This window comes from Stylophora pistillata, chromosome 6 (assembly GCF_964205215.1).
Source record: "Stylophora pistillata chromosome 6, jaStyPist1.2, whole genome shotgun sequence".
Classification (NCBI taxonomy): domain Eukaryota; kingdom Metazoa; phylum Cnidaria; class Anthozoa; order Scleractinia; family Pocilloporidae; genus Stylophora; species Stylophora pistillata.
In genome coordinates this window covers 31,589,918-31,617,821 of record NC_142524.1, presented here as the reverse complement: position 1 = coordinate 31,617,821, position 27,904 = coordinate 31,589,918, and the positions used below count along the sequence as shown (strand labels likewise).

At 36.1% G+C, this 27,904-nt stretch overlaps 3 protein-coding genes and 2 long non-coding RNA genes across 11 annotated transcripts; 3 read left to right on the top strand and 2 right to left on the bottom strand.

Moving 5' to 3' along the window:
- Nucleotides 1–267: 267 nt before the first annotated feature.
- Nucleotides 268–12,378, bottom strand: LOC148729408 (uncharacterized). 2 transcript variants are annotated; one of them, XR_016002543.1, is made up of 5 exons: nt 12,264–12,378; nt 11,946–12,082; nt 3,652–3,881; nt 1,611–1,801; nt 268–1,096 (listed from the first exon to the last, which is right to left on the bottom strand). It is a non-coding gene; the product is annotated as an uncharacterized LOC148729408 (long non-coding RNA). The 2 variants fall into 2 exon arrangements; XR_016002544.1 differs by lacking the exon at nt 3,652–3,881.
- Nucleotides 971–13,811, top strand: LOC148729407 (FAS-associated factor 2-like). Of its 6 annotated transcripts, XM_088763345.1 has the most exons (18): nt 971–1,110; nt 2,454–2,483; nt 2,596–2,640; nt 3,705–3,743; nt 4,535–4,564; nt 4,691–4,735; nt 5,974–6,033; nt 6,768–6,862; nt 7,031–7,123; nt 7,296–7,387; nt 7,474–7,559; nt 7,799–7,900; nt 8,535–8,607; nt 9,100–9,169; nt 10,059–10,112; nt 11,248–11,307; nt 11,677–11,805; nt 12,366–13,811. In XM_088763345.1, the coding sequence occupies exons 8-18, from the start codon at nt 6,791–6,793 to the stop codon at nt 12,531–12,533; spliced, it is 999 nt and encodes a 332-aa protein (XP_088619471.1). In that variant the 5' UTR covers nt 971–1,110; nt 2,454–2,483; nt 2,596–2,640; nt 3,705–3,743; nt 4,535–4,564; nt 4,691–4,735; nt 5,974–6,033; nt 6,768–6,790; the 3' UTR covers nt 12,534–13,811. The 6 variants fall into 6 exon arrangements, with proteins under 6 accessions (XP_088619471.1, XP_088619476.1, XP_088619475.1 ...); XM_088763350.1 differs by lacking the exon at nt 6,768–6,862; XM_088763349.1 differs by lacking the exon at nt 7,031–7,123.
- On the bottom strand, nt 10,323–11,682 carry LOC148729409 (uncharacterized). The gene is made up of 2 exons (XR_016002545.1): nt 11,436–11,682; nt 10,323–10,658 (listed from the first exon to the last, which is right to left on the bottom strand). It is a non-coding gene; the product is annotated as an uncharacterized LOC148729409 (long non-coding RNA).
- On the top strand, nt 12,742–27,370 carry LOC148729405 (uncharacterized). The gene is made up of 13 exons (XM_088763368.1): nt 12,742–12,775; nt 20,464–20,529; nt 21,104–21,211; nt 21,338–21,457; nt 21,864–21,971; nt 22,550–22,669; nt 22,938–23,042; nt 23,550–23,669; nt 24,167–24,271; nt 24,780–24,866; nt 25,270–25,356; nt 25,813–26,124; nt 26,796–27,370. The coding sequence occupies exons 1-13, from the start codon at nt 12,746–12,748 to the stop codon at nt 26,982–26,984; spliced, it is 1,557 nt and encodes a 518-aa protein (XP_088619494.1). The 5' UTR covers nt 12,742–12,745; the 3' UTR covers nt 26,985–27,370.
- LOC148729406 (uncharacterized) lies at nt 15,610–17,105 on the top strand. The gene is made up of 3 exons (XM_088763363.1): nt 15,610–15,940; nt 16,254–16,428; nt 16,542–17,105. Exons 1-3 carry the CDS (start codon nt 15,810–15,812, stop codon nt 16,779–16,781), a joined length of 546 nt encoding a protein of 181 aa, XP_088619489.1. The 5' UTR covers nt 15,610–15,809; the 3' UTR covers nt 16,782–17,105.
- Nucleotides 27,371–27,904: the final 534 nt, after the last annotated feature.

The following is a 27,904-nucleotide window of genomic DNA, read 5'->3' as shown; positions in this document are numbered from 1 at the left end:
TTCACTGCTATTTGAGACTTTATTCAACTCTCTGCTGCCGATTATTTGAACATGACGGTGTCCAACAAGAAAGCTCTTGCTACTTTCGACACCTTACATAAATGAATTTAATTAATCCTTTAGTTAATTATTATTGCCAGGTACTTAATATCCAATGTGTGAAATAAAGATTTGAATTGACTTGTATCTAGTGCTACCCTAGCGCGTGGCTCACGCCTCACTCGAACGGAAAAGGAATATTTGCGAAGGTATAAGATAGACTCGCAGTGATACATTCAACTATTTTATTAATTCGCCTCTATCGATATACTACACATCATGAGTAACATTGTGCGCGATTTTACAGTTGGTTTGCTAGCTTTGATAGAAGAAATTAACCGTCTTCTACCGGTTCGTGTGGATCTAGAACATCTTGTGACAATTACAGGACGTCTTGAAGAAGCGGTTGACCGGTTGCGCTGGCTGATGTCTGCGATCAACGAGGACGACCTCGGAGACGTGGCTTCCAACTTCAGAGGCCAACTTGAAAACATCCAGAGAAGCTTGGAGCCTCTACAATTGAGGCTTTTCGAGAAGAAAAGGTCACTCGAATCTGAGACCTATCAATGCCAGAGAGCGGAGCAGGGAAATGTCGGGAGACCGAGGTATATCATATCTCGACAGCAAATTTTGTATTTGCGAGAATTTTCTTTCAAGTGGACGGAGATCGCGGGTATACTTGGAATATCTATTAGCACCCTGAACCGGCATCGAGCATCGCTTGGACTCGGTAGTGAGCCAAGATTTACGGCCATTACAGACGAAGATCTGGATACATTGGTGCGGGAATAGTCGGACGATCACCATTCAGTGGAATTCGCATTGTTCAAGGGAAGATGGAAGATAAGGGTTTCATGTCCAGACGCAGCGTGTAAGAGCGGCCCTTCATCGCGTCGATGGCCTAAACGTACGTACGAGGCTAAGCCATGTTGTACGTGGAAGGGCCAGAACTGCGATCCGCGAAGCACAACGAGAGGCTCGCGTCGCATTCAGGGCCGGGATGACGTCCCAAGAAGTAAGAACGACCATCCTCTACGCCTTTCAGGCCCAAGGTTACCTGAGAACAGTAACGTAAGTAAAGTCAGTCACTAAACTAATCCTAAAATCTTTATATTCGAGAACACTCACTCTCCATAACCCGGGAACAAATTATACGGAAATCACGCTATAGTACATTAGGGGATAATTCTCAGAATTCATCGCTTATGTACCCATTTCATTGCCTTCAGATCTTAAAACTAAAATTGATCACGCTAATTAGGATCTCATGTTTTTGCTAATACGTGACATATACTTATGCTATTTTCGTGAAAAGTGACAGCCGCGAGTCAAACAGGGCGCCCAATCTAAGCTGAAATTATTGACTTGTAATTTTTATTGCCAGACCGACTTGGATTCAGTTGTTTTTTAGTTGTAAAAGAATTACTGTGCAATCTGGGTTCACTATCGCAAGAGTTCGGACTGTTAAAATTTGACCGGCCAAAAACGGGTAGTGACCGAGCAAAAGCATGTTTGACCGGACAACGCGACCGGCGACTGCCCGTTAGTTATTTGCAGCCTTTTCCCCCCACCTAGAAAAGTCCAGAGTCCAGTCTATCTTTTCCAGCTGGTCCTAAAACAGTAAATAGCCATGCCATAGATATTCCGACTTCTCCAACTTCTGTGTCGATACTTTGGTAACAAGGTGAATAGTGACATCAATATGCTCCATCTTGAAATTCAGTTTATAGTTTATATGGAAACCAATTCTATGCAACATACACTGTAGAGATGAAAATGAAAACAAAGGCTGTTGTCACTTAATCCTAAACTACAGCACTTATAAGTACTTAATCAATCAAAGCAACATTATGTACGTAACTTTATGTATAAAAACATCAATACTGTAATTGATTTTACCAAATAGAAGATTTCTTTTAGTGTGACAACCATGGATTACACTACATGCAATGATAGTGTAAATCTCATGTTAAGTTACCATTATATTGTACTACTTCTGAGAGCTAAAACAATATTACTTTATCCTTGTTAAAAATATATGATGATAGGATAAGTTGAAAATGGCAAAGCATGCAGGCACAAAACTTTATGGCACACTTGTGAAAAATGCTGGTCAACCGAGGCAAGCAGGCAACTCTTAGGCTATGTAAATGTTCTGCTTACATATATGGTGGCAGAAAGTGAAAGAAAGAAAGAAAACTATCTGGCATGGTAAAGACATGGTGTGTCATAAGCCATTTGTGTTAATATTTTATGTTAAAAATTTCAAATCAGATATCCCTTTATGTACCTTTAAACCTTTGACCTTATTAATTTTTGTCTTTCCAGTGAAACTTCCTTTACAAGTCCAATACTTTATAGTTTGTTAAAATAGGACGCCTAATCAATGATTGTAAATATTTTCTTATACTCAGACAACAGCCACTCTCAAATTGCTATTCAAGGTAAATTCAAGCTATTGGCAAAGTTCTTTATACACTGTTAAGTCCATTTTTGATTTTGCCAGCCAATCAAAACAATATTTGTTTAAAATCTTCATTTTATTTTTCTCTTCAGTACCAGATGACATGGTGACCTTGCCTACCTCGATAACTGTCACTGGTAAGTTAGCAAGGTGGCTCATATTAATCCTACATAATTAATGCAATTACTACATAGTATTATAATTGGAAAAGTCATCAATGATCATGGATTACAAAAAGAAATGGAGTTGAAAGGAGCCCAGTTTTCTAGCCCAGATGCCCCTGATGAAATAAGTAAGGGTGGCTAATCAGCAGTCGCCTGTGATTGGTCACAAATTTCAGTCTTTGTGCCTTAAGAAGGCCAGTTTAGGATGTGTTCTAATGAACATGTTTGAAGTGGACATTGTATGTTTTGTGCATAATAAAAGAGGAGGATTATGGCTATGTTTCAAGAACAAATGGCAATTATTCATTTTTCTTCACCACTACAGTAAAAAGTCAACTTCACCTTTAAAATATAAATATTATTTAAAATATCTTGGCATACTTAAACTGTATTTACAAGAATGTTAATTGGAATCTAATTGCTCTAAAGATTAGCAAGACCATTGGTGTGATAGCTGAATTGAGACACTTCTGTTATTTACTCCTTTCTCATTATTGTCAATTCATATCAGTCTATTATTTTCCATTACCTCACCTATGGAATTAGCTGGTGGGGTCAAGCATCACAGTCAACTTGGGATAAGCTTCTTCTCCTTCAGAAGCGGGTTATATATTCGATAAACTTTCAAAGTGTGAATATATGCTATTCCTCTTTTGTTAATCTTAATATTCTGCCTGTTAATTAACTTTGTCGAATCTGTTTTTTGTTTAGTACATATGATGTTCAAAACAAGCTTGCTCCTCTTTTTATTCAATTAAATCTAGTTACCCATGTCTCAGATATACATGCCTACAACACCTGATCAGCAACTACCAACAAATTTTATGCCATTCCTTCTCGTCTTGAACAACTAAAGAATTCATTTTCCCACCTCAACGTGCAGCTATGGAATGCTTTACCTCAAAATACTGGAAAATCTGCCAGTATCAGTTTGCATTGTACTGGTTATTATCACCAGCTATCCTCAAAGCTCATTGCACTTACATGAAAAGGACAAGATCCTCATATTTGCTTACAACCATGACTATTTTATCTAGGCTCTCCTACATCACTGGCCTCAAACTCTAGTCATGAAGGTAAGCTTCTTGACTGTTCGATCCAGGCTCCAACTTCTGTGTTGATACTTTGGTAACAAGGTGAATAGTGACATCAATATGCTCCATCTTGAAATTCAGTTTATAGTTTATATGGAAACCAGTTCTATGCAACATACACTGTAGAAATGAAAATCAAAACAAAGGCTGTTGTCACTTAATCCTAAACTTCAGCACTTATAAGTACTTTATCAATCAAAGCAACGTTATGTACCTGACTTTATGTATAAAAACATCAATACTGTAATTGAATTTACCAAATAGAAGATTTCTTCTAGTGTGACAACCATGAATTACACTACATGCAATGATCGTGTAAATCTCATGTTAAGTTACCATTATATTGTACTACTTCTGAAAGCAAAACCAATATTACTTTATCCTTGTTAAAAGTATATGATGATAGGATAAGTTGAAAAATGGCAAAGCATGCAGGCACAAAACTTTATGGCACACTTGTGAAAAATGCTGGTCAACCGAGGCAAGCAGGCAACTCTTAGGCTATGTAAATGTTCTGCTTACATATATGGTGGCAAAAAGTGAAAGAAAGAAAGAAAACTATCTGGCATGGTAAAGACATGGTGTGTCATAAGCCATTTGTGTTAATATGTTATGTTAGAAATTTCAAATCAGATATTCCTTTATGTACCTTTAAACCTTTGACCTTATTAATTTTTGTCTTTTCAGTGAAACTTCCTTTACAAGTTCAATACTTTATAGTTTGTTAAAATAGGATGGCTAATCAATGATTATAAATATTTTCTCATACTCAGACAACACCCACTCTCAAATTGCTATTCAAGGTAAATTCAAGCTATTGGCAAAGTTCTTTATACACTGCTAAGTCCATTTTTGATTTGCCATTTTTGATTTTGCCAGCCAATCAAAACAATAATTGTTTAAAATCTTCGTTTTATTTTTCTCTTCAGTACCAGATGACATGGTGACCTTGCCTACCTCGATAACTGTCACTGGTAAGTTAACAAGGTGGCTCATATTAATCCTACATAATTAATGCAATTACTACATAGTACTATAATTGGAAAAAGTCATCAATGATCATGGATTACAAAAGGGAATGGAGTTGAAAGGAGCCCAGTTTTCTAGCCCAGATGCCCCTGATGAAATAAGTAAGGGTGGCTAATCAGCAGTCGCCAAAGATTGGTCACAAATTTCAGTCTTTGTGCCTTAGGAAGGCCAGTTTAGGATGTGTTCTAATGAACATGTTTGAAGTGGACATTGTATGTTTTGTGCATAATAAAAGAGGAGGATTATGGCTATGTTTCAAGAACAAATGGCAATTATTCATTTTTCTTCACCACTACAATAAAAAGTCAACTTCACCTTTAAAACATAAATATTATTTAAAATATCTTGGCTTCCTTAAACTGTATTTACAAGAATGTTAATTGGAATCTAATTGCTCTAAAGATTAGCAAGATCATTGGTGCGATAGCTGAACTGAGACACTTCTGTTATTTACTCCTTTCTCATTATTGTCAATTCATATCAGTCTATTATTTTCCATTACCTCACCTATGGAATTAGCTGGTGGGGTCAAGCATCACAGTCAACTTGGGATAAGCTTCTTCTCCTTCAGAAGCGGGTTATATATTCGATAAACTTTCAAAGTGTGAATATATGCTATTCCTCTTTTGTTAATCTTAATATTCTGCCTGTTAATTAACTTTGTTGAATCTGTTTTTTGTTTAGTGTATGATGTTCAAAACAAGCTAGCTCCTCCTTTTATTCAATTAAATCTAGTTACCCATGTCTCAGATATACATGCCTACACCACCTGATCAGCAACTACCAACAAATTTTATGCCATTTCTTCTCGTCTTGAACAACTAAAGAATTCATTTTCCCACCTCAACGTGCAGCTATGGAATGCTTTACCTCAAAATACTGGAAAATCTGCCAGTATCAACTTATTAATATTTTCAAACAAGAGAATTTGTACCTTACCCCATTGTCAATTCTTGAAATAATTATCAACTATTTCAATTTACTATTTCTTGTAATCTGAACTGCTGCTAATTTGAAATCCTTGTAAGTAAATATCTTTAGCACTAAACAACCCTACTAATAAGCCTAACTTAACTATACCTACCCACCTCAACTAGTTTTTAATTATTTGTGAGTAGGTACTACTCAAATCATAACTATCTGTTATTTAACTGAGTTGTTGTTTGCCATTTGTTACTATAAGGTAACTAGGTAGGGGTTGTTCACCCTACACTAACACAACCTTCAAGCCAGACCTTAGCTGGTAAGTACAGCTACACAATTTTCACAACAGTGCCAAGTCTTAGATTAGCATTCCAATAATCTATAGTCCTCCATTATATGACTCTCTGTTAAACAATTTTCTCAGTAAACTAAACTCCAGACATGGTCCCTCTGTTGAATTTTCACCTCTACAAAAGTACCAATCAGTTTAACTTACACATGGATAAACAAAATGAATCTGCTGTCGTTGAACAGTCCATAAAACCCATAAAACTACTTTATTTAAAGTAACTGGTGAAATACACTGTACATGGCATGACATGTAATCCTTTGTTGGATGAAATAGTTATTATTTTGCAGTATTCATGGTGGGCCTAATGATTAGTAATAAGAAGTGATTGATTGAAATGACATTGAATGCAATAATTTCGTCAATTAATTAAAGGATTTTTTTTTTTGAAAAATAATTCAATGAGAAGCAAATCAACAGTGAATATATCAGTTTAATTTATATTTTTGAAATCTATATTGATTGCTGTCTAATTGCAACCTCTTTAACAAAGAACCAAGTTTTCTCAGAAAAATCCATTTTTCAGGATTAAGCAATCAAATAGGTCAATGTAAAAACAGGTGAAAAAGTTAGGGTTAGGGTATCTTTTAGGGTTAGGGTTAAGTAATCACTTGGCTATTTCTTAAAGGATTCATGATCACTTAATATAAATAAAAGGAAATAGTCTGACTATCTATTTTTCATTTAATAACATTTATTTATAGCTTTCTCTTGTGTGCAGCCAGAGATGTTTTTGGCCTGGATAAACGAAGTTTTTGGATGGCAACGTCCAAATATTTTGACCACACCATATCAACTGGTAATTAGGCCTATTGTAGTGAATTTAAAATATTGCACTCTAATTTAAGTATAGATCATGGTGGTAGAAGATAGCCCTTTCATCAGCCAATTAATATTATAGAGCCAAAGATACATGTGTGTACACCTGCTTCCCTTCTCAATAACATAATTGCAATATTATGATCAGATTAAATTGCAGCCGAGGTCAGCTTTCCTGAATTCAGAAGGTGAAATGGGATTGGCTAAGCTTGAGAAAGGAATGTTGTCTTCAGTTGAGCAGGTATTTGAGGGGAGACATGCAAGATGAGATTCCCTAAAAATGCCTGCATGGGAGGCTACTGGTAAAATGCCTCCTTCACAAAGGATCTTTCTCAAATTACATCAGTGATTCTTTGCCAGTTTGCATTAAACCAAATCAGTCACACAAGTACACGCATGCTACTTTTGGATAGGTTGTTAAACAAGCTGCAAAGGAGATGGTGGCCTTAGTTCTGTATTTTGCAGAAAATTCAGCACCAGATATCCATAATGACGATTTCTGCAGGTATGTTCATGCACACGAAACTTATTTATGAGTGATTTTTAATTTTCCCAGATAGGACAAACACTGAAAACTGCCTTTGTTTTCAGAAATATCCTGACTGACCCTGATGTGGTGCGTTCATGTAGCAACATCTTCTTCTGGGCAATAGGCAATTGCCCAGAAAGTCTAGAAAGTAAGTCTTATGATGAGAGAACTACAATATTATTGTGGAAAATGCTTAAAGATAGAAAAGAAAATCATTATTAAACAAACATGGTTAGTGTCGAGAACGTGAGTTGACCGCAGTACTTTACTACAAAGAATGGCAATAGTTTAGGTAGTGCTTTTAAAACCCAATAGCATCAAAAGTGATTATTGTATACATTAGGTTAAAAATGCATTTCCATTTCTTTGTTTTTCTTGTGTAAACAGTACAAAGAGCACTTCTTCAAGGAAATCAGAGTTTGCCACTCCTTGTTGCCGTAACTCACGATGCTTTCCGGAGGCAAATGCCTCCACACACCTTACCTGGTTGTAAGTGCCAACTCACTAATTTCATCACTCTTTGTTAATTGTATGAATATTTAGATAACATTTCACTGATTTTTTTCTTGTTATTAGTTACCAATTATTACTTTTTTTGAGTAATTTTCAGTGTGGACTCTTGTTCTTGATCAATTATTAAATAAATCTATTCAGGGTTCACTGGGTTAATGCTAACATACACAAGAAAGAAAAGACTATTATAATTAATAATATTGTTGCTCATTCTGATATGGACAGCAAGACTATTGAGTTGCTGTGAAGCAAAATAATCCTGAAATTACCCAGTAGAGAGACTAATCAACAATAGTATCAGAATGCAACAGACATGACTGCTTGCTAGTGTTTAATTATTGTAAACTGCAGATTATCACACCTGGGCTTTTACACAAGGGGTTTTTGGTCGGGAGGAGGTTGTGTCTGGATTGTAAGGACTGGTTTGTAGATGTCTTTGGGACTTTCTTTCCCCAAATTTCAAACTTTAAAAAAGTTTTTAAACAAACATTGATTGAATTGCAAGTGCCGATTCATAGTTTTTTTTTCAATATTATGTTAATGTATTAATTGCCTTTCAAAAATCTCTCCTTCATAATTTTAATTGCTTTTAATATTTTTTTTATTTCAGTAACTGATCTACAAGAAGTAGTTAGCTTTATTTGTCGTGCTGTGAGTGCACAAAATACACAACTGCAAGCAAGGTACAGCACATATTATACTATTAAATTCAAAATTTAATTCATGGACATGTTCACAAAGGAGGAATCAAATGTTAAGAATATGAGTTATATCCTTGATTCAGTTTAATGTTAATGTTTAATTGTAACCTGCAAACCTGAGTGCATTAAAGCTGGAGTCAATTAGTACACATTAACAGACAAACATGGCAGATTGTTCACACATTTTCTTGACATCTTTTATTCTGTTTTGCAATAACTTCCCTCACAGTGAAAGGCTTACCAGTGTGTAATTTTAGTTGTCAGGCTTGTTTTTGCCAGATACTTTGAAATTATTATTTGCGACTGAATTTCTGTGCCTTGGTAATGTTAACATTCAGATCTGTAGTTACAAGATCGATTCGATCTTTTGCTGCTTTTGAGGTAGGAGTTCAATACCCAGCGGGTAAAAGTTTATAAATTTTTTAATGTTAAGTCTACAACCAAACTTGAATTATATAAAATTGTTTTTGTTAGGAGAGATAGAAACTTAAGAGAACAACAAGACATGGAATACCAAGAAAGTCTGGCTTGCGACCAGGAAAGGGTAAGATGGCAATAAAACAAAAGCATTTATCATAAGATATGTAATGAAATTAAAAGATGATTCCAGGCTTCAGAGGTTGTACATTGCTGCATTAAAGCAATTTATAACCTCTGAAGCCTGGAATGATCTTTTAATTCATTATCTTATGAAAATTATTCATTAAACCAAGGAGTTTTTTATGTAGAGGTTCCTTAAGTCAAGGTTCCACTGTATATTACATTATACATACATACATATAAATAAATAAATATATATATATATATATATATACACAATATATACATATATATTGTGTATATATATATATAAGTAGAAGCTTGTAAGGGATCCCACAAACAATGCTGATCAGTCTCAAACGCGCTGCCTGAAGGATCACTGAAGTGATCGTGGGCTCTTGAAATAATGAAGATAAGAGCAGAAATATAATGGTCAAGAGGCCAACTCCAATGTAGCTTTGTTGGTTTAATAGCCCGACGTTTCGCTGTTATCTATTCTATTTTTATATTATTACGTCATGACATGTTTACTGTTGACACGAATTTTAAATTTGAATATTGCTCATGTCATTAGTATGCTCCTGAAGAAGACCGAGACGGTCGAAATGTCGAGCTATTAAACCAACAAAGCTACATTGGAGTTGGCCTCTTGACCATTACATTTCTGCTCTTATATATATATATATACACAATATATACATATATACACAATACCAAACATAAAAAAGCAAGTCTTCTAATTTGCTTTTGCAAATATCACCACAATCAGTAAAAAAAAAATCTTTAGATTATTTCATATAAAAAAGGCCATGGATACAGTTTCATTGATTGTTTAACAATTAAAAAGATAACAATAACATTACTTGTAAAATGAAAGGCATTCACTTTATTAGCAGAGACAGAGGGAAGACGAGAGGCAGAGAGAAGAGGAAAGGAAACAAAGACAGGTACTGTTTGTAACATCATAATACTTCTATTAATTCATGACAAATGAGAGCTTCACGAATCGCCCTAGGCCAAAGAAAATAGAAGATGCCATATGAGGATAGGTGTAAAATTCTTAAATTGAAATCTTTACAATGCAGGAGAAAATTCTGATCTCCAATGGAGTGATATAAAGACCAGGTCCAACCATCAATATAAGACACAGACTGAACTTGCCAAATTAAACTATTATAATCATTCCTTCTTTGTTAAGACAATCAAGTCTTAGAATGATCTTTCAAGTTTTCAGCCGCCACAACATTCCAAACATCAACAAGTTTAAACAAAGAGTGAAAAAATCACACGGACATCCAAGACTTTGTTAAAGATGTCTCTGCAATTTTTATATATTTCAATTGACTTGCGTGTATATAACACGTCATGCACATTTTTATTGCTATTTTTATTTACTTTTTTTTTATGTTCCTTTCTAAAATCCTTAATATAGGGTTGACCTCCAAGTTTCCTTTTTTTGAATATAACTGCTCTGTGCAACATTGCTTGATATACTGCAGAAATAAAGTATTGTATTATTGTCCTTAGAATCAATCCATATTAAAGTAGAGTAATCAATAATAAGAACAACAGCTAAATAACCATTTGCATGGTTCCGTTAACTTGTCAGTTTAATTAAATTGCATATTACAAAATAACTGAGATGGTACACGCGTTCTGATTGTTAAAAACCTATGGTTTATTGTGCTGGTAAACTCATAGTTTGAGTTAAAGAGCTGGGCTACCCTGTGTAAATAAAGTAATTTTTTTATTGTTTTATACTACAAAAGCAATAGAGCACCACTCGAAAAGCTTGTAAACCACTTGCCCAGATGCTTCTCTCGTGTTCTCCCAACATTCTGTGTGGGTTAATTATCATGCCAGTAAACCCATAGAAAGTGTGGTCTGTGGTCAATAATTTTGATCTTCAGGAGCCATCATTAAAAATCAATAGGAAAGCAGAAAATTTTCCTGTCATTGTGTGGAAACTGCTGGTAAAATTGAAATCTTAACTTTTTATGTTACCACTATCTTTATTTAATATATATCAGTAAGCAGCATTGCATTATAGTCTAGCAACATGTTGTCTTTAACTGTATTTAGCGCGAGCATCTTACACAAGAAGAGAGAATTAGAGTGGAAGCAGAATGCCGAAATGCAGAGGTAAAAAAATATCCAAGGAAAGGATGTCTCCCCCTTCCCTTGGCTGTTCAAGATTTTCAGATAGTAGGGATTTTAGACAAACATATGCATTTCCACTCTGGGATGAATGACATTTTGGCTACTAATACCTTGTTAATAATATCATGCTCATGTCTGTTTAAGTGTTATGCTTCCTCTGATGCTCATGCTCGTGGGAAAGGCTTTAGAGGAAACTCTGTCAACTACTAGAAATGCAATACATGTAGTTTTTAAGTTGTTCTTTCACCTTAACAGAGAGCTGATTTTGATAAACAGCAATAGAATAATGCCTGATGCCAGGGAAATGACAATTATCACCAGTAAAAGTTAAAACGCACTCTCATCTTGTAGGCAATACGCGAGGCAAGAGCAGGGCTACCTCATGAACCTCTTGAGAGTGAAAACACCATAACCCTGAGAATCCGTTGCCCAACAGGAAATTCTATCCAGAGGACCTTTTTTGACTATGACACCACACAGGTAAAACTGCTTATCACCCAGTCAATGAGAGAATATTTGCAGGCTTTTTCGATCATGTGTCATTCAATACTCTAATCTAGATACCTTGAGTTGAAGGTTAACTGGTGTAAAGCATTAGGGATGGTTTGCAAACGAATTACCTTCAGTTGCTATCCATGGTAATACGCGAAGTTAATTTAATGGTTCAAATTCTTGAGGTTCTCCAATGTAGGTGGCCGCTGTGTTTCTTTGCTTCTTTTGAACTCCAGGACTAGCACGGAAGATAGCGTAATTGACACTAAACAGGGAAAAAGTTTGTGGAAAGAAAGAAGTCAATTTCCCAAAGGGCTAATGAATAAATTACCACCTTATATAAACAGATGAAAAATTATAAACTATCTTGATAATATTAGCGTTTTACCCGATTAAAAGAAGCCCTTGGTGACAGATTCATCGTTAACTGTTCTTGTATTACTTACCTTGAGTGAATACTGTCCTAAAGCTTGAAAATGGGATGAGATAGTACTTAGTAGCCTGGCAAGTGCTTCACTGACGTCATCTTCTTTTTTTTAATGATTCAGGTGCTTTTCAGGACGGCGTTTGCATTGCTGTCTCTACCAAGCCAAGACTTTGTGTTTCATAGACACCAAGGGCCATCGATACTTAACGATGGTTCCGCTTTGTCTGAAATTTCCTTAAAAAGTCATACTGTTCTAGTTATAGAGATGCACGACGAATCAGATCCATAGCCAGATTTATCGGTTTTCTTCGTGGAGTCTTCTCTGAACCAGTTTCCGTTGTCGTAATCATAGTGCAAGATTTATAAATCATACTTTTTCAAAACATTGTCATATTTTCATTTGTAAGATCTGCCATAGCAAAATCTGGTGCAAAGGATTGTGAAAAGCTAGCTTTTTCTTTTTCTTTTTTTTATTTCCTAGGCTTTTTTCATTCATATTCGATGAAGAAAACGTTTTATCTGACTAAACCGGTACTAGAATATATAGGCTAAAACATACAGGGATGGTAAAGGGCGTAGGAAGCGTGTGTGTGTGTGTGTATCGGGGGAGGGGGGAGGGGATGATTTGCCTTGTACAGTATCTTGCACTTTTTTTTAAACTAAACGTTCTACCTTAAAAACAAAAAGAAATTGAAAAAAACACATGATGACAATTAATCTAGGTTCTTTTGTAGGCATTTCAATTTTCCTTGGGTAACATGAAACACTCATATAGATAAAGATGTCAAAGGTTGCTGGGACCAACGAATGTTTCTTTTCAGTTCTCGTCAGAGTAAGCCCAACGTCACTCCCTGTATAAAAAAAGAAACAAGGTGACCTTAACAATGAGCCGTGAAATGCGTGCATGTCTTTCAAAAACAATGTTTGTGCGAACGAATCAATGTGAATATCTCTAGGATCTTGCAAATAATTTTAGCCTACGAATTGGCTATCAGAGTTTCACGCGTGCTCGCGTTTTGCTTCCTCTACTATCCCCGAGGGAAATTGAGGACCACTGGGACAGAAAGACGATTTAGAGACATGGGAACGAATTAGTCAGAAATTAATATTTAAAGGATTTGATGTAGAGGGCTTGGGTTTATGGGATGATATTGAACTATCTGTTATTTTGGCACGAGTTTGTGCCATTATACGGCAGCTCAGTCCGCCTGATACTTACGTTTTCTTTTGCAAGTTTTCTTTTTGTTTAATTTGTTATGTTGAAGCTTAAAAGCCTTTCACATGGAATATCTCCTGTTAGTGGAGTAAGAATCATTTCATAATCCTAAATTTTGGCTAACTTTATTTATTTATCTTTTTTTATTTATTCATATCTTTCCGTGAAAATTATTTCCAAGTATATAAGTTTGCCATAGCGCAAACATTTTAAAATATTTTGCACTTGTAGTTAATAGTTAAGATTTTCCAGCCGTTTTCTTCATTTTCTCTTTCGTGAACACAAAGATTTCCACGGTAAAAGAAAATATGTAACGATCATTTTGCAGAAATAAATCAACTGTTGGTGTCATTTAAGTGTAACTGTATGTGTGTGAGGGTGGCTGGGGCGGGAGGAGCGTGACCTTTCCAGTTTGGATATATAACTGTGTTGGAAAGTTTCTCTTCGCAGTCGATTCCCCTTGGACGAGTTCTTCAAACTATTGGTTCAATGATAGTTAAATCCGTTGATAACTTCCCGGCACTATCTTGAATTATACTCTTTTGTTTGGTATAGCTTGTTTTTCGGTTTGGTGTTTCCTACGCACCTTACCAGAGGTTGGGATAATTTGCAATGTTGCAAGATGGGGGAGAGCTGTCACTGATTACAAAAAAATCGTTACAATTGGACCTTTATCGGCAAGATTTAAGTTTCGAATAAACGCTGCAAAAAATATCCCCCCCCCCCCCCCCCATCAACAGGAGCGATCATAGACGATTTACGGTAATTATAGAATTTATAACTTTATTTTAAGTATTATAATGCATGAGGTAACTGAATCCAAGAGAAAAACGTGAATACCTTCAACATCTCAGAAATATTACATACCAGCAAGAAGGATTCTCTTCGTGCATAGCTTTGGCCAAGTAATAAATGAGATATACATGTGCTCATTCTTGGGTTTTAAAGACGTTACTTAATATAATATTGCACGTATTAAGACTTTGAGGTTACGTAATCTATTAAGACTTTGAAGTTAACTTATTAAACATTGTTAGCATTTTTGATTGACAAGTTACGGCGTAAAAGTTACGACGTAAAACTTATTTGACAAGGTTTTGATTGACAAGTTATAAAGGTGATAAATTTTACGTCGTAAAAGTTACGACGTAAAACTTATTTGACAAGGTTTTGATTGACAAGTTAAAAAGGTGATAAATTTTACGTCGTAAAAGATACGACGTAAAACTTATTTGATAAATTACGACGTAACGTGTAGTCAAAATTGAATTTTAAGTTGTAACGCGAAGCTCCTCGTTTTGAAGACGTTGAAAGTGCACTAAACGATCATTGAATTCTCGCCGTAAAATAGACGTCGGTGTATTTGACGCCATAAAATAGAATACAAGGTTTTACGTCGTAAAATTTAGGACGTGATATCTGACAGAGGAATTTGATCCCCTTGAACGTAAAAAAGGTGTCAGAAAGTCAAATATGTGCTCAAAGTGTTTTGAGCAGTAATGAACGCCATAAGGAGCTTCGCGTTACGACGTAAAATTCAATTTTGACTACACGTTACGTCGTAATTTATCAAATAAGTTTTACGTCGTATCTTTTACCACGTAGAATTTATCACCTTTATAACTTGTCAATCAAAACCTTGTCAAATAAGCTTTACGTCGTAACTTTTACGCCGTAACTTGTCAATCAAAAATGATTACAATGTTTAATAAGTTAACTTCAAAGTCTTAATAGATTACGTAACCTCAAAGTCTTAATACGTGCAATATTATATTAAGTAACGTCTTTAAAACCCAAGAATTAGCACATGTATATCTCATTTATTACTTGGCCAAAGCCATGCAGGAAAAGAATCCTTCTTGCTGGTATGTAATATTTCTGAGATGTTGAAGGTATTCACGTTTTTCTCTTGGATTCAGTTACCTCATGCATTACAATACTTAAAATAAAGTTATAAATTCTATAATTACCGTAAATCGTCTATGATCGCTCCTGTTGATGGGGGGGGGGGGAATATTTTTTGCAGCGTTTATTCGAAACTTAAATCTTGCCGATAAAGGTCCAATTGTAACGATTGTTTTGTAATTAGTGAAAGCTCTCCCCCATCTTGCAACATTGCAAATTATCCCAACCTCGGACGTGAGGGGCATAATCACTTTCGACAGGGTAGTGGATTCACTGGAAGTGTACTGTGTAAGGAGAGCAGAGGGGTGTAATTGGACGGGCCCATTGGAGAAAATCTCTGATCATCAACAGCAATGCCTCCATGAGCCCGTTCAATGCACCCACCAAGGTTGCATACAGACGTTCCCTGGCGGAGAGGTTGAAAGGCACGCCGGCGAACGCGACATGCGTCCCCAAGATTGCGGGTACTGCGGAGTTACGCTGCCCTTCCAGCAGTATCACCAACACCAGGAGTTGGAATGCCGGAAGGCTCCTGTAACGTGCCCGTTCAATTGCAACGTGGTTTCCATACCTCGGTAAGTCTGATTAGTTTAATAATGTAAACTGATGTTTAAAAAAACCTCTTCAAAAACCGTGAACGAACGACGTAGCTCAACTTTGGATAAAACAGAAATAAAATAGAATTAGAGACAAATACTGATCAAACAACATAAAAAGGGCTGAGGAAAACAACATATTCGACTGCCCATCAGTTTTAAGTCTCCTGCAATCTCTCCGACTATCAAACGAAAGAAACCCTCTCATAAATTGTTAATATTTCTTCGTTTAATCTAAACGTTGTATACATGACGACTAATGGTGTAAACAAAAGGAAATTATCTTTTCCAGGGACCAATTGAACGGGCACATTGCCTCCGGATGTACCCGCGCGTTCGTTGCCTGTCCATTCCCGGTGTGCAACGATGTGATGCGCAGAGAGGAGCTTGCCAGACACGAGGCAGAAAATACGGAGAGCCACCTGCAGTTGCTTCTAGCAGAAAGGAGGGCAAACCAACTCAGCGATGTAAGTACTAGCAAAAGAAAATAGTTGATTGCCACAAATTCTTAAAGGCAGTAGCTACAAAAATGGTTTATACAACTTAAGGTGTTGATGAAAATTCAACCATTGCCCTTCAGGTGACTCCACGTATGACGCCGGGAAGAGTGGCGACCTTCCAAGGGAGCATCCCTGGGTTAGAGGAACAGTCAAACTCCAAGACCCTGGCGGTGGGCATAAAGAGTCCTTTAATTGCAGGCCACTTCAGGGCGATTATAGTACCCAAGATGTCCACTGCCGGGAACACGGGGGTTTTCTTTGAAAACGCAGGCTCAGATCCCGTGTTCCTCAACTTAAGGTTAATATTCTATCTGCTGTGAAGTTTTGTAAAATTAAAAGATCGATTGTTTGAGAAATACAATCCAACGATAAAAATAACAAAATCTACTTTTTTCTCAATCACCAGCACAACTCTCCGCCAAGGAAGTGACGCCTTCGCTCGCCGATCGCCTGTCCCCAGATGGCTTCTGCAATCTTCACCGCTAGGATGGGAGGATTTCCTCCCTCTGGACGAAGTCAGGAGCCGTTATTTAGACGAGAATGGAACCCTTACTATTCATATAAGCTACCAGTTATATACTTGAGTAGGATGGTTTCATTCTCGCTTAAGTAGGTTGGGTTAGGGTTACATGACGGGGTTTTAATGGACCAGAATATTTTTAGAAACAATTTAGGAAACAGATTTACCACGAAAATAGAATCTCTAACGGCCACCATGTCTATGAGCGTATTCTAAGTATAAGATATTACTCTTATGGAAAAAAAACCAACACATAATTTCGGTCGAAAGAAAGTCACATCTAGATCTTTTTGCAAACATAAATCAACTTTTTGTCTTATTTAAGTGGCAAGTGGTAAGTAAGGAGGGGTGATCTTTTAAGTTACATATCTTATAGTATGCATGTTTAGTTAAGGTAAGACTGAAAACCAATGCAAAATCCTTGTTGGAACAATCTTGCCCTACGCACAAATACCAGAGGTTGTGATAATTAATATTTTCAATGTTGCAAGAAGGGGAACAGCTTTCATTAAGTACAAATACATAGTTAAAATTGGATATTTAAATTTTGAATAATAACTGCAGAACAATATCCTCCCCCCCCCTCCCCCCATCCACAGGAGCAATCATGGAGGATTAACTGTAATTATAGAATTTATAACTTTCTTATAGTATTATAATGCATGAGGTTACTCAGTCCAAGAGATCAACCTGAATACCTTCAACATCTCAGAAATATTACATACCACTAAGTAGAATTCTTTTCGTGTATAGCTTTGGCCAAGAAATAAATTATGCATGTGTTCGTTCTTGGGTTTTGTCAAATTCCAGGGGAAGATAGAACAAATTTTTATGAAAAATTTGCTCCATTCTTTGATCCTTTAACATTTTCTCTTGATAAACCCAGGTACGTATTTCCAGTGGAAAAAGAAAACATATATTAGCAAAGATGTCAGTTTGAAGAAACTATTGGGCTGTGTGGTAAATGTTTCGTTTACTACAAGTTATCAGGTTCTACATTGCACCAAAAAAAAAAACAAAACAAAACAAAAAAACAGCGAGATCTATTAAGATAGATTAGTGCGTTTTTCTTTATAATTTGTAGAAAAAAAGCGAAAAGTAAAACCAAAAAATGTTATTGGCAAAATCGGCACTTGCGTTGTATTTTGTGTTTGTGATAAAAGCAAATTTTCGTCCAAAAATTATGCACGCAAATGAAAACTGGAAGAGATTATAATAAATTTCGGCTCCAATGATAACTATCTTAAAAACGGTAGCCAAGGAAAGAATTTACTTAATATTGTACTTATTAGGACTTTGAGGTTAAGTAATCTATTAGGAAACTTGTTAAAAATTACAAATGGTAATCTATTAAGACTTTGAAGTTAACTTATTAAACATTTTGAGCATTTTTGATTGACAAGTTACGGCTTAAAAGTTACGACTTAAAGCTTATTTGACAAGGTTTTGATTGACAAGTTAAAAAGGTGATAAATTTTACGTCGTAAAAGATACGACGTAAAACTTATTTGATAAATTACGACGTAACGTGCAGTCAAAATTGAATTTTACGTCGTAACGCGAAGCTCCTCGTTTTGAAGACGTTGAAAGTCCACTAAACGATGATCGAATTCTCGCCGTAAAATAGACGTCGGTGTATTTGACGCCATACAATAGAATACAAGGTTTTACGTCGTAGAATTTAGGACGTGATATCAGACAGAGGAATATGATCCCCTTGAACGTAAAAAAGGTGTCAGAAAGTCAAATATGTGCTCAAAGTGTTTTGAACAGTAATGAACGCCATAGCTGACAATGTTTAATAAGTTAACGTCAAAGTCTTAATAGATTACGTAACCTCAAAGTCTTAATACGTGCAATATTATATTAAGTAACGTCTTTAAAACCCAAGAACGAGCACATGTATATCTCATTTATTACTTGGCCAAAGCTATGCACGAAAAAAATCCTCCTTGCTGGTATGTAATATTTCTGAGATGTTGAAGGTATTCACGTTTTTCTCTTGGATTCAGTTACCTCATGCATTATAATACTTAAAATAAAGTTATAAGTTCTCTAATTACCGTAAATCGTCTATGATCGCTCCTGTTGATGGGGGAGGGGGGATATTTTTTACAGCGTTTATTCGAAATTTAAATCTTGCCGATAAAGTTCCAATTTTAACGATTTTTTTTTTGATTAATGAAAGCTCTCCCCCATCTTGCAACATTGCAAATTATCCCAACCTCTGGTAATGTGCTTAGGAAACACCAAACCAAAAAACAAGCTATACCAAACAAAAGAGTATAATTCAAGATAGTGCCGGGAAGTTATCAATGGATTTAACTATCATTGAACCAATAGTTTGCATTAACTATCCTTGAAGAACTCGTCCAAGGGGAATCGACTACGAAAAGAGACTTTCCAACACACAGTTATATATCCAAACTGAAAAGGTCACGCCCCTCTCGCCCCAGCCACCCTCACACACATAAAGTTACACTTAAATGACACCAACAGTTGATTTATTTCTGCAAAATGATCGTTACATATTTTCTTTTACCGTGGAAATCTTTGTGTTCACGAAAGAGAAAAAGAAGAAAACGGCTGGAGCTAAGCAAAATCTTAACTATTAACTACAAGTTTAAACTATTTTAAAATGTTTCCGTTATCGCAAACTTATATACTTGGCAATAATTTTCACGGAAAGATATGAATAAATGAAAAAAGATAAATAAATAAAGTTAGCCAAAATTTAGGATTATAAAATGATTCTTACTCCACTAACAGGAGATATTCCATGTGAAAGGCTTTTAAGCTTCAACATAACAAATTAAACAAAAAGAAAACTTGCAAAAGAAAACGTAAGTATCAGGCAGAATGAGCTGCCGTATAATGGTACGAACTCGTGCCAAAATAATAGATAGCCCAATATCAGCCTATAAACCCAAGCCCTCTACATCAAACTTTAAATATTAATTTCTCACTAATTCGTTCCCATGTCTCGAAATCGTCTTTCTGTCCCAGTGGTCCTCATTTTCCCTCGGGGATAGTAGAGGAAGCAAAATGCGAGCGCGCGTGAAACTCTGATAGCCAATTCGTATGCTAAAATTATTTGCAAGATCCCAGAGATATTCACATTGATTCGTTCGCACAAACATTGTTTTTGAAAGACATGCCACATTCCACGGCTCATTGTAAAGGTCACCTTGTTTCTTTTTTTTATAAAGGGAGTGACGTTGGGCTTACTCTGACGAGAACTGAATATTGGCACTCTACATACTGAAGAGGGCTCCTAACAAGTGAAACTTATTTATATCCGATATGATAAAGATAAACGCACATCTAACCTCTTACAAGGACCTTTTTCGTATGTCGTTTTCTGTCAGTACTGATGCAGCGATAAAGTAACATTTCAGTATACAACCAAGCATATTCATAATTCCGAGCAACTATCAAAGTAGTTATTGCTTGCTATATTTTGCATGTGTGCGATTTTATAGATTCTTGATTCGGAGCAGAGGCTACAATATACCATTGAAAATTCAAGTCGAATCCTGAATGACAAGGTAAACTAGTTTTAGGTCCATTATATTCCAGATTTTTCTCCTTCCCAGCATATCCCTTTCCTTGTGTCAAAATTGATAATGATAATATGAGGAAAAATCGAGTTTTAGCCTCGCTTATACTGTAAACCTCAGTGTCTCTATTAACTATTCTGAATTGGTCTATGTAATACACGAAGGTATGAAGTAGTGTCTTCTGGCATGTAATGATAAGTACAAGCAAAGCAGAAGCCATATATCCACGGATAGAGTAACTACTAGATTAATCTAGACATGTGTTTTCCCGATAAACCAGGATAATGTTAGATTTTATAAGAGTGACTAGATCAATCGAGATTGATCCAACACGGATACACCATACGTCAGTGAATTAATTTAAGTAGTACCTAACTAATATCTTGGAGGCCCAGGTTCGAATCCCGTCGAAGCCTTCATTTTATAAGGCTTCCTTTTTCTACTTGCTTAAATTATAACACGCTTGCGAAGATCATTCTCACATTTGAAGACTAGAATCTTGTCAACAATGCAACAAGTCTGCACTCATCTTCATTAACCATTAAATTTTTTTTATTTTCAGATAGATTCAGTAAACGACGATCTTAACTTGACACGAAACCAGCTAACAGCCTCTGACCACGATATAAGAAATGAACTTGGAGTGCTTAACACAACCCTAATTTTGAAGGTATTTATTACACTTATTACTTGTATGAAGCCTTCCAATTTCAACATTTTCGTCAAAAGCTGAGCGTTTCGCTATGCGATCACCTCTTTAAAATCATTTATTCAGGTAGGGTTTTTTTCTTCACAGATAACAACAGATTTCCAGGTATTAAGAAAAGATCTTAACACAACGAGAACTTTTCTAGAGGATGCAGACACTGAGTTGCAGAAATCTTTGAAAGCTCAAAACTCAACTTTGACCGCGAGGGTTAGTGGCAATTGCTTTATTTGATATTTATGACATCTTGTTTATTTAGTGTCCGTGTGGGTATTAAAATGCACAGATGTAAAATTGGCAGGATGCTTTAAGACTCCCTATAGTTGTACGTTGAATATTACAAAAAAGTGAGTAGAGCTGCTAAGATTTAAATTCTTAATATGAAATTTATGGATGCACCGGTAGGCTTGACAAAATCCTTATTTTTTTTCTACTGCTGCTCTTATCTTACACGTACATTCGAAAGCGCAAAATGGTGTGTGTGTTCTGTTGAATGTGATTTTAGCGTCTAAGATACAACACAAATGAAACTTTATGAATGTTTCGTTTAAACATACCAGAATATGGTCAACATACTAAATTTTTTTAACACCCTTACATTTTTTTGTATTTTCAGATGGATTCAGTGAAGAATGATCTTAACTCGACACGAAATCAGCTGATAGTCTCTGACACTTACATAGAAAACGAACTAGAGACTGTCAACACAACTTTAGATTTGAAGGTATTAATTTATAACACTATTTATATCGAGGCATACTCTTCTTTGAAAAAAGGCTCACTTATGAGCACGAACTTTGTTAAAGGCACAGTTATGAGCTGATTCAAGCAAATAATAATTGATGGCTACCTACTATATTTCTGGAGATCTGTCCGATCGGATAACGAGGAGAAGAAGATGGAAACACTACATTTTGTAACCACGCTTATTGCTATCTCTAATCTGATTGGCAAAACTTGCCTGGTATATCTCACGCCACCAACACCGGACTATCACGTGAGCATCATGCCTCGACATATGTAAATTACATTTAGAAGCTTATCACTTGAGGGCCTCTACCACTGAGCTATAGCAGGACCCTGGTAGCTTAGGCCGTTAACTAGCTCAATGGTGACAAACTTCCAGCATATTTCTAGGGTAGATATTTATGGATAGGAGTGTTCATTTTAACCGAGTATGATTGTATCATTTAATGAATAACATCATCTTTCACTTAAAAATAAACAGGCTTAAACATGTTCACCTTCAGTTGCATTTTATTCTTAGTAATATATCACTTAAGTAGATTTTTTCTCTTACAGATAACAACCGATTTTCAAGTATTAAGAATGGATCTTAACTCAACACGAAACAATTCAGAAGATGTAGACGCAGAGTTACAGAAATCGTTGACCGCTCAGAACGAAAGTTTGACCACAAGGGTCAGTATCAATTCTTTATTTGATATTTATGAAGAAACTGATTAATTTATGTGTGTGTGTAATTACAGAGCCCAGAAATCAAATTGACGTGTTGCGCGCAACATGAACAGGGCCGTGATTTTATCACTCCTCTAGATGTTGATGGAAAAAACATACGTACATATAAACAGAAGTGCTATGTCTTAAGTTCTTGAATCGAAATTCATGGATACACCAGTATGAGAAATATAGTTTTGCTTTTACTCTTACCCCTACTCTAATATTTTAGATAGATAATTTGGACAAAACAGCAAACCAGCTATCATCAAGCCTGGCCACAACACAAAGCAACCTAAAAAAGCTGAATGATACGCAGATCAACAATACACTGGAGGTAGTTAAGGTTAAATGTACCAGAATAAAGGCTGATAGTTTCTAAAGAAACTGTTTGGGGCTGCGTCGGTGGGGGTAACGAAATAATTTGAATATATCAACAAAGTTGAAATGGTAAATTGGCCACCGTTACGATTATAAAAGCTGAAGTTTCGAGGGTTAACCCTTCGTCGGCGCTCCGATGGTTGGTAAAAAAGTATTAGAACATTCACCCATCTTTAGGCGAATTAATTTTCAGGATTTTTTAAAAGAATTCTAAGATAATAGCATTTGCAGTTATACACGACAATGCATAACGGTACTGTCATTATTTTAGAGAGGAGCAGTGCTATTATTTTGATTAAGTTTGAAAATGCATTTCGCAATTAAGAATCTAAGAGATAAATGACCGTGTTGCTGAACGAGTGTAATTAGGCTTCCTGAACAGAATCCAAATCGAGAAGTACGAGAACCACTAGTTTTAATGAAACTGCTCTGATTAAAATTACTTATGGAACATTCTCTTTAGTTTCAAAGTCACCTGTCGTCCGTGGAAGCACGTTTGAATTCCACCGATGAAGATCTAAAATCTTCCATTGGCAACTTACAAAACAAATTTGAAGAGCTCAATACAAGTTTTTCCGGCCAGGTGAGGATGGTAGAGAAATGGAAAATGGAAAAAAATTAATAAAATAGCTTATGTTAAGAAACTAAATTAAATAAATAACACCTCGAATGTTTGGACCTAAAACAGTGTATGCACTAGCCAAAAGAAAATTTCAAATCTTGATTTCATCACTTTTAAAAATCGAGTTTTTTTGTTTATTTTCGTCTTTACATGCTCACTTTGGAGGCTGGTTGGCTGCATGTGATGCTTTAATGCCTGTGATGCTTTATTGTGACAGCGTGATGGTGTTAGTGAGCTTCTATGCGCTAGCTGATGTTTGGCTGTGTAGCCGCGTGATGCGGTTCCATTCAATACCCACTAATTGACCCTTACGCACGATAGAGTCTCCTGTAGCTCAAGGGTTAGAGCATCCGACTGGATCACGGAGGGTCGTGAGTTCAAATCCCATCTGGAAACTCGATTTTTAAAATTGTTTATTTTCATCTTTACGATTTCATCATTATTATTATTATTATTAGGTCAGCCGCCTTAGCCAATCCATCACTGCAGTCCACGCTCAGTCTAATGAAACAGAAGAAAGCTTCAACAGTTTCAAGATCAACACTGAAAATTCTATTGCATCGGTAAGCTTACCTTTATTAACTTAATAATTTGTGCCAATGTATCAGGTTCTAGTTGTAGATGATGGTGGTAGCGATGAAGAAACTGACTACAATGCGAAATCATAAAAGAGATCAAGAAGAGCACTTGAGGTAGAAATGATGATAGCTGCTTGTATAGTAGAAACGTTATCGATCTCCAGTTATCAACGAAGACAGCGAAGATAACATCATGATGGACTAACGATTTGTTAAAAAAAAAGAGTCTAAAGTTGTCTTGGGTTTCTTATTCTTCCTTGTTAACTTAATTCCAAGCAAATTAAAGGAAGGGTGTTGTAATGATTCAATAAGCGCTAAAAAAAAATGATTTGAATTATGAATTATATATGGCATGGGCGCTAATATAGTGTTCACTTGTTCAAATGGACGTAAAACATCTTAGTTTGAAAACACTTCATGATAGATGGGTGGCAAAAAAAACCTAAATTAAAATTTAAATCTGATCATACTAAATAAAGCTTTCATCCGGCAGGTGAATAACGGTCTTAGTAACTTAGAGAAAACAGTGAACTCAACGAAAGACGAGTTATCTTCAGGGATAGCAAGTACAGACCTTAGGGTAAGAGAATGTGATATACTTTGCAATCCATAGATACAAAGAAATTAATTGATTATTTTTCGTAAGCTGACCAATAGTCAGCTACCTTTAAAAAATAATTAATTATCTATGGTTTTGGAGACAATGAGTAATTCCTAGGTAAGCGGGTTTTGAGAGGGCGTCGAAAGGATTCTAAAATCGCATGGGTTTGACGTAACCTTTACCTCTCTGCGGGTACTTGAACGAACAATGATTAGATTATTTTTTTGGAACATCTATTTTTTTTAACCTCTACTGAATCCCATTTCAGTCGACCACACTCGTACAGTGCCGTGCAATCCTTTAAACGCCGCCAAAATCCCACAGCTTATTTTTGTAACTTGGAAGATTGTATTCTTCTAATCTGATTGGTTATGTTCAACAGCTTAACAGAACCACTGAAAGACTTGATCAAGAAGACGTCAGCATAATATCCCTAGTTAACGACATCAACACAACATTGTCTGTGAAGGTATGAAAAATTATCAAAATAATTTGTTTTAATGGCAGAGTCTTTTGTGCATAGCAGAACTTCTTGCTGCAACTTTTTCAGTTTTCCTGTGGTGGATTTCTGTTTCTTCTGGTTTTTTTTTTTGTATTTTCTTAATTTTTTGTTTTTTTTGTTTTTTTGTTTTTTTTTTACTTGTTTTGGCTTGTTTGTTTGTTTGTTTGTTCATATGTTTTTTATTCACCTCTTGAATCTTCTGGAACCTAGAAAGAAAACGTTAAGACAGAAAAGTGAAACAAACAAACATTCGCGCACTTTCATATCGCAATAAATAAGAAATACACGATGACAACATGACTTCAGACCGTGACGGTCTGACCGACCGGACACGGTCGGAAAAAAAAGAAAAAAAAGACCTTCTGACAGACCGACTTCAGACTTCACACCGTCACGGACCGGAATATTGATGTTATCTTCCAGGTAGAAAATGTGACTAAGCTTCAAGGCCCCATCGGACCACGCGGTTTTAATGGTTCTCAGGGACCAGTTGGACCAGCCGGACCTCAAGGGCTCAGTGGAACACAGGGTCCCCAGGGGGTGATAGGTCCACAAGGTTTTAATGGATCACAAGGTTCACCGGGATCAGATGGACTCCAAGGAGCCCCAGGCCCCCCTGGAGCAGGAAACATGTCGCAGTGTGAGTTCCTGACAAGCACAGCCACAGGATCCCAGACTGCTTTCCAAACCAACACTCTTCCACCCTCAACAAAAGTCATCATAACTGAACCAAGTGTAAGTAAATAGGACACGATAATTTTAAAAAGAAAAAAAACAGATCATTAAAAATTCTCTTTACCAATTTAAAAAACGTTATGATGAATTAAACTCGATAGCAGCCACCAATATTACTCTGAATTAAATAGGAAGAGCTACAAAAACACACTGTCAGGGTAAAAGTTCAGAAAATTCTGAACCGATAGATGCAAAATTTCAATCGTTTTGGTGGCAGAAAAACTCAACAGGCGCCTTGCGTCCGCCATACCTCAAATGCGAACAAAGAGAAGTGCGTATGATGCACGATCCTTGCAGTAGAGAGCGCTATTTATGCAGCAACAAAAATCAGACTTGAAAAAAATCAGGCCTGTACGGGATTCGAACCACTGACCTCTGCGATACTAGTGCAGCGCTCTACCAATTAAGCTAACAAGCCAACTGGGAGCAGGCCGTTAAGTTCATTCGTAATAAACCCGTGATGATAAATCAGTTACAATGAATATATGAAGTTCGTATATTTTGAACTGCGGTATTAGATACGTATGATGCACGATCCTCGCGGTAGAGAGCGCTATTTATGCAATAGCGAAAATCAGAGAGCTTTGCAAAGCTCTCCGAACAGCATACCAGCAAGACATAATCTAAAATTGCTCTTCTTCTATCTTCCCTTTTTTTTTTACATTATGCAGGATAAAAGAATAGTTGGTGTCACATGCTCGACAGACTTTGCCCAGCTGTATGTCTTGGAAGCTCAGATTAATCCATCTACCGACCAGCAAGTTTACCGATGTGAGTGCTATGGAAATCAGGGAGTTGTTGGGACAATCATAAGCATTCATTGCTTCATGCATTACTGGCTTTGTCCCCTGACAACATAGAGGTGACACGTCACCATTATCAAGTGGAAGGAAGACAAAGCTTTGAACTCCACTTCAGGAAGGAGTCAGGCGATACGAAATAGACAGAAAAAAACATGAAAGATCTATTTTAGGTCTCTAATCGCGGATCTTAATCGAAAGGGAACCAGTGCTCTTGTTTTCTTTTATGTTTTGTATAAAACCGAGACGTCATCACTACATTCTTCTGCAACGCTTTAAATTGAATTAGTTGGACTTTATATTACGAGAGAAACTGTGTCATCAGAAATTATCAGTTATTAAAAATAGCATAATACTAGAGAGTGGTGCAGTCGAGAAGACTGCCATAGATTTAGTAGACAGGTGTAGATGCTGTAAGAGAATTTGAATAAATGTGACATCCCAAACATATTGGGTATTTATCAATGTATCAAACCACTGGGAAAACTGATGTTCTCATTCATTTATTGGAAGATGTAATAACGTTCTCGCCCGGCATTTGTTTCTCTTAGAAAAAGAAAACTTTCGTAGATACAGTTGTACAGTGAGCGCATTCAAATGAATCTACCTTCACAGACTTGAATTTTTAGCTGAGTATGCATATTTTATCACTCATGTTAGTACAGACCGAATGGTCTAGTCGCTCAGTCCTATTACAATCACTAATTGTGCTCTACGTTTATAATTCTTGCAAACTTATGAAAACGTTGTGTACAAAGTGAACTATCACAGTATAGCTAAAGAACTGATTTTTTCAAAAATAAACACCTGCAATTTAAAATCCCGTCTCTCCATAGTGATAAATGAAAAAGTATTACAAATGAAAAAATGGTAGAAAGACGCATAATTTTCTCCCCAACTTCAAAACAAGAGCTTCACAGTCTTAATATTAATTCCTCGCACGGTCTTGCAAACTTTGTAATTAAGAACTTGGCGATAAC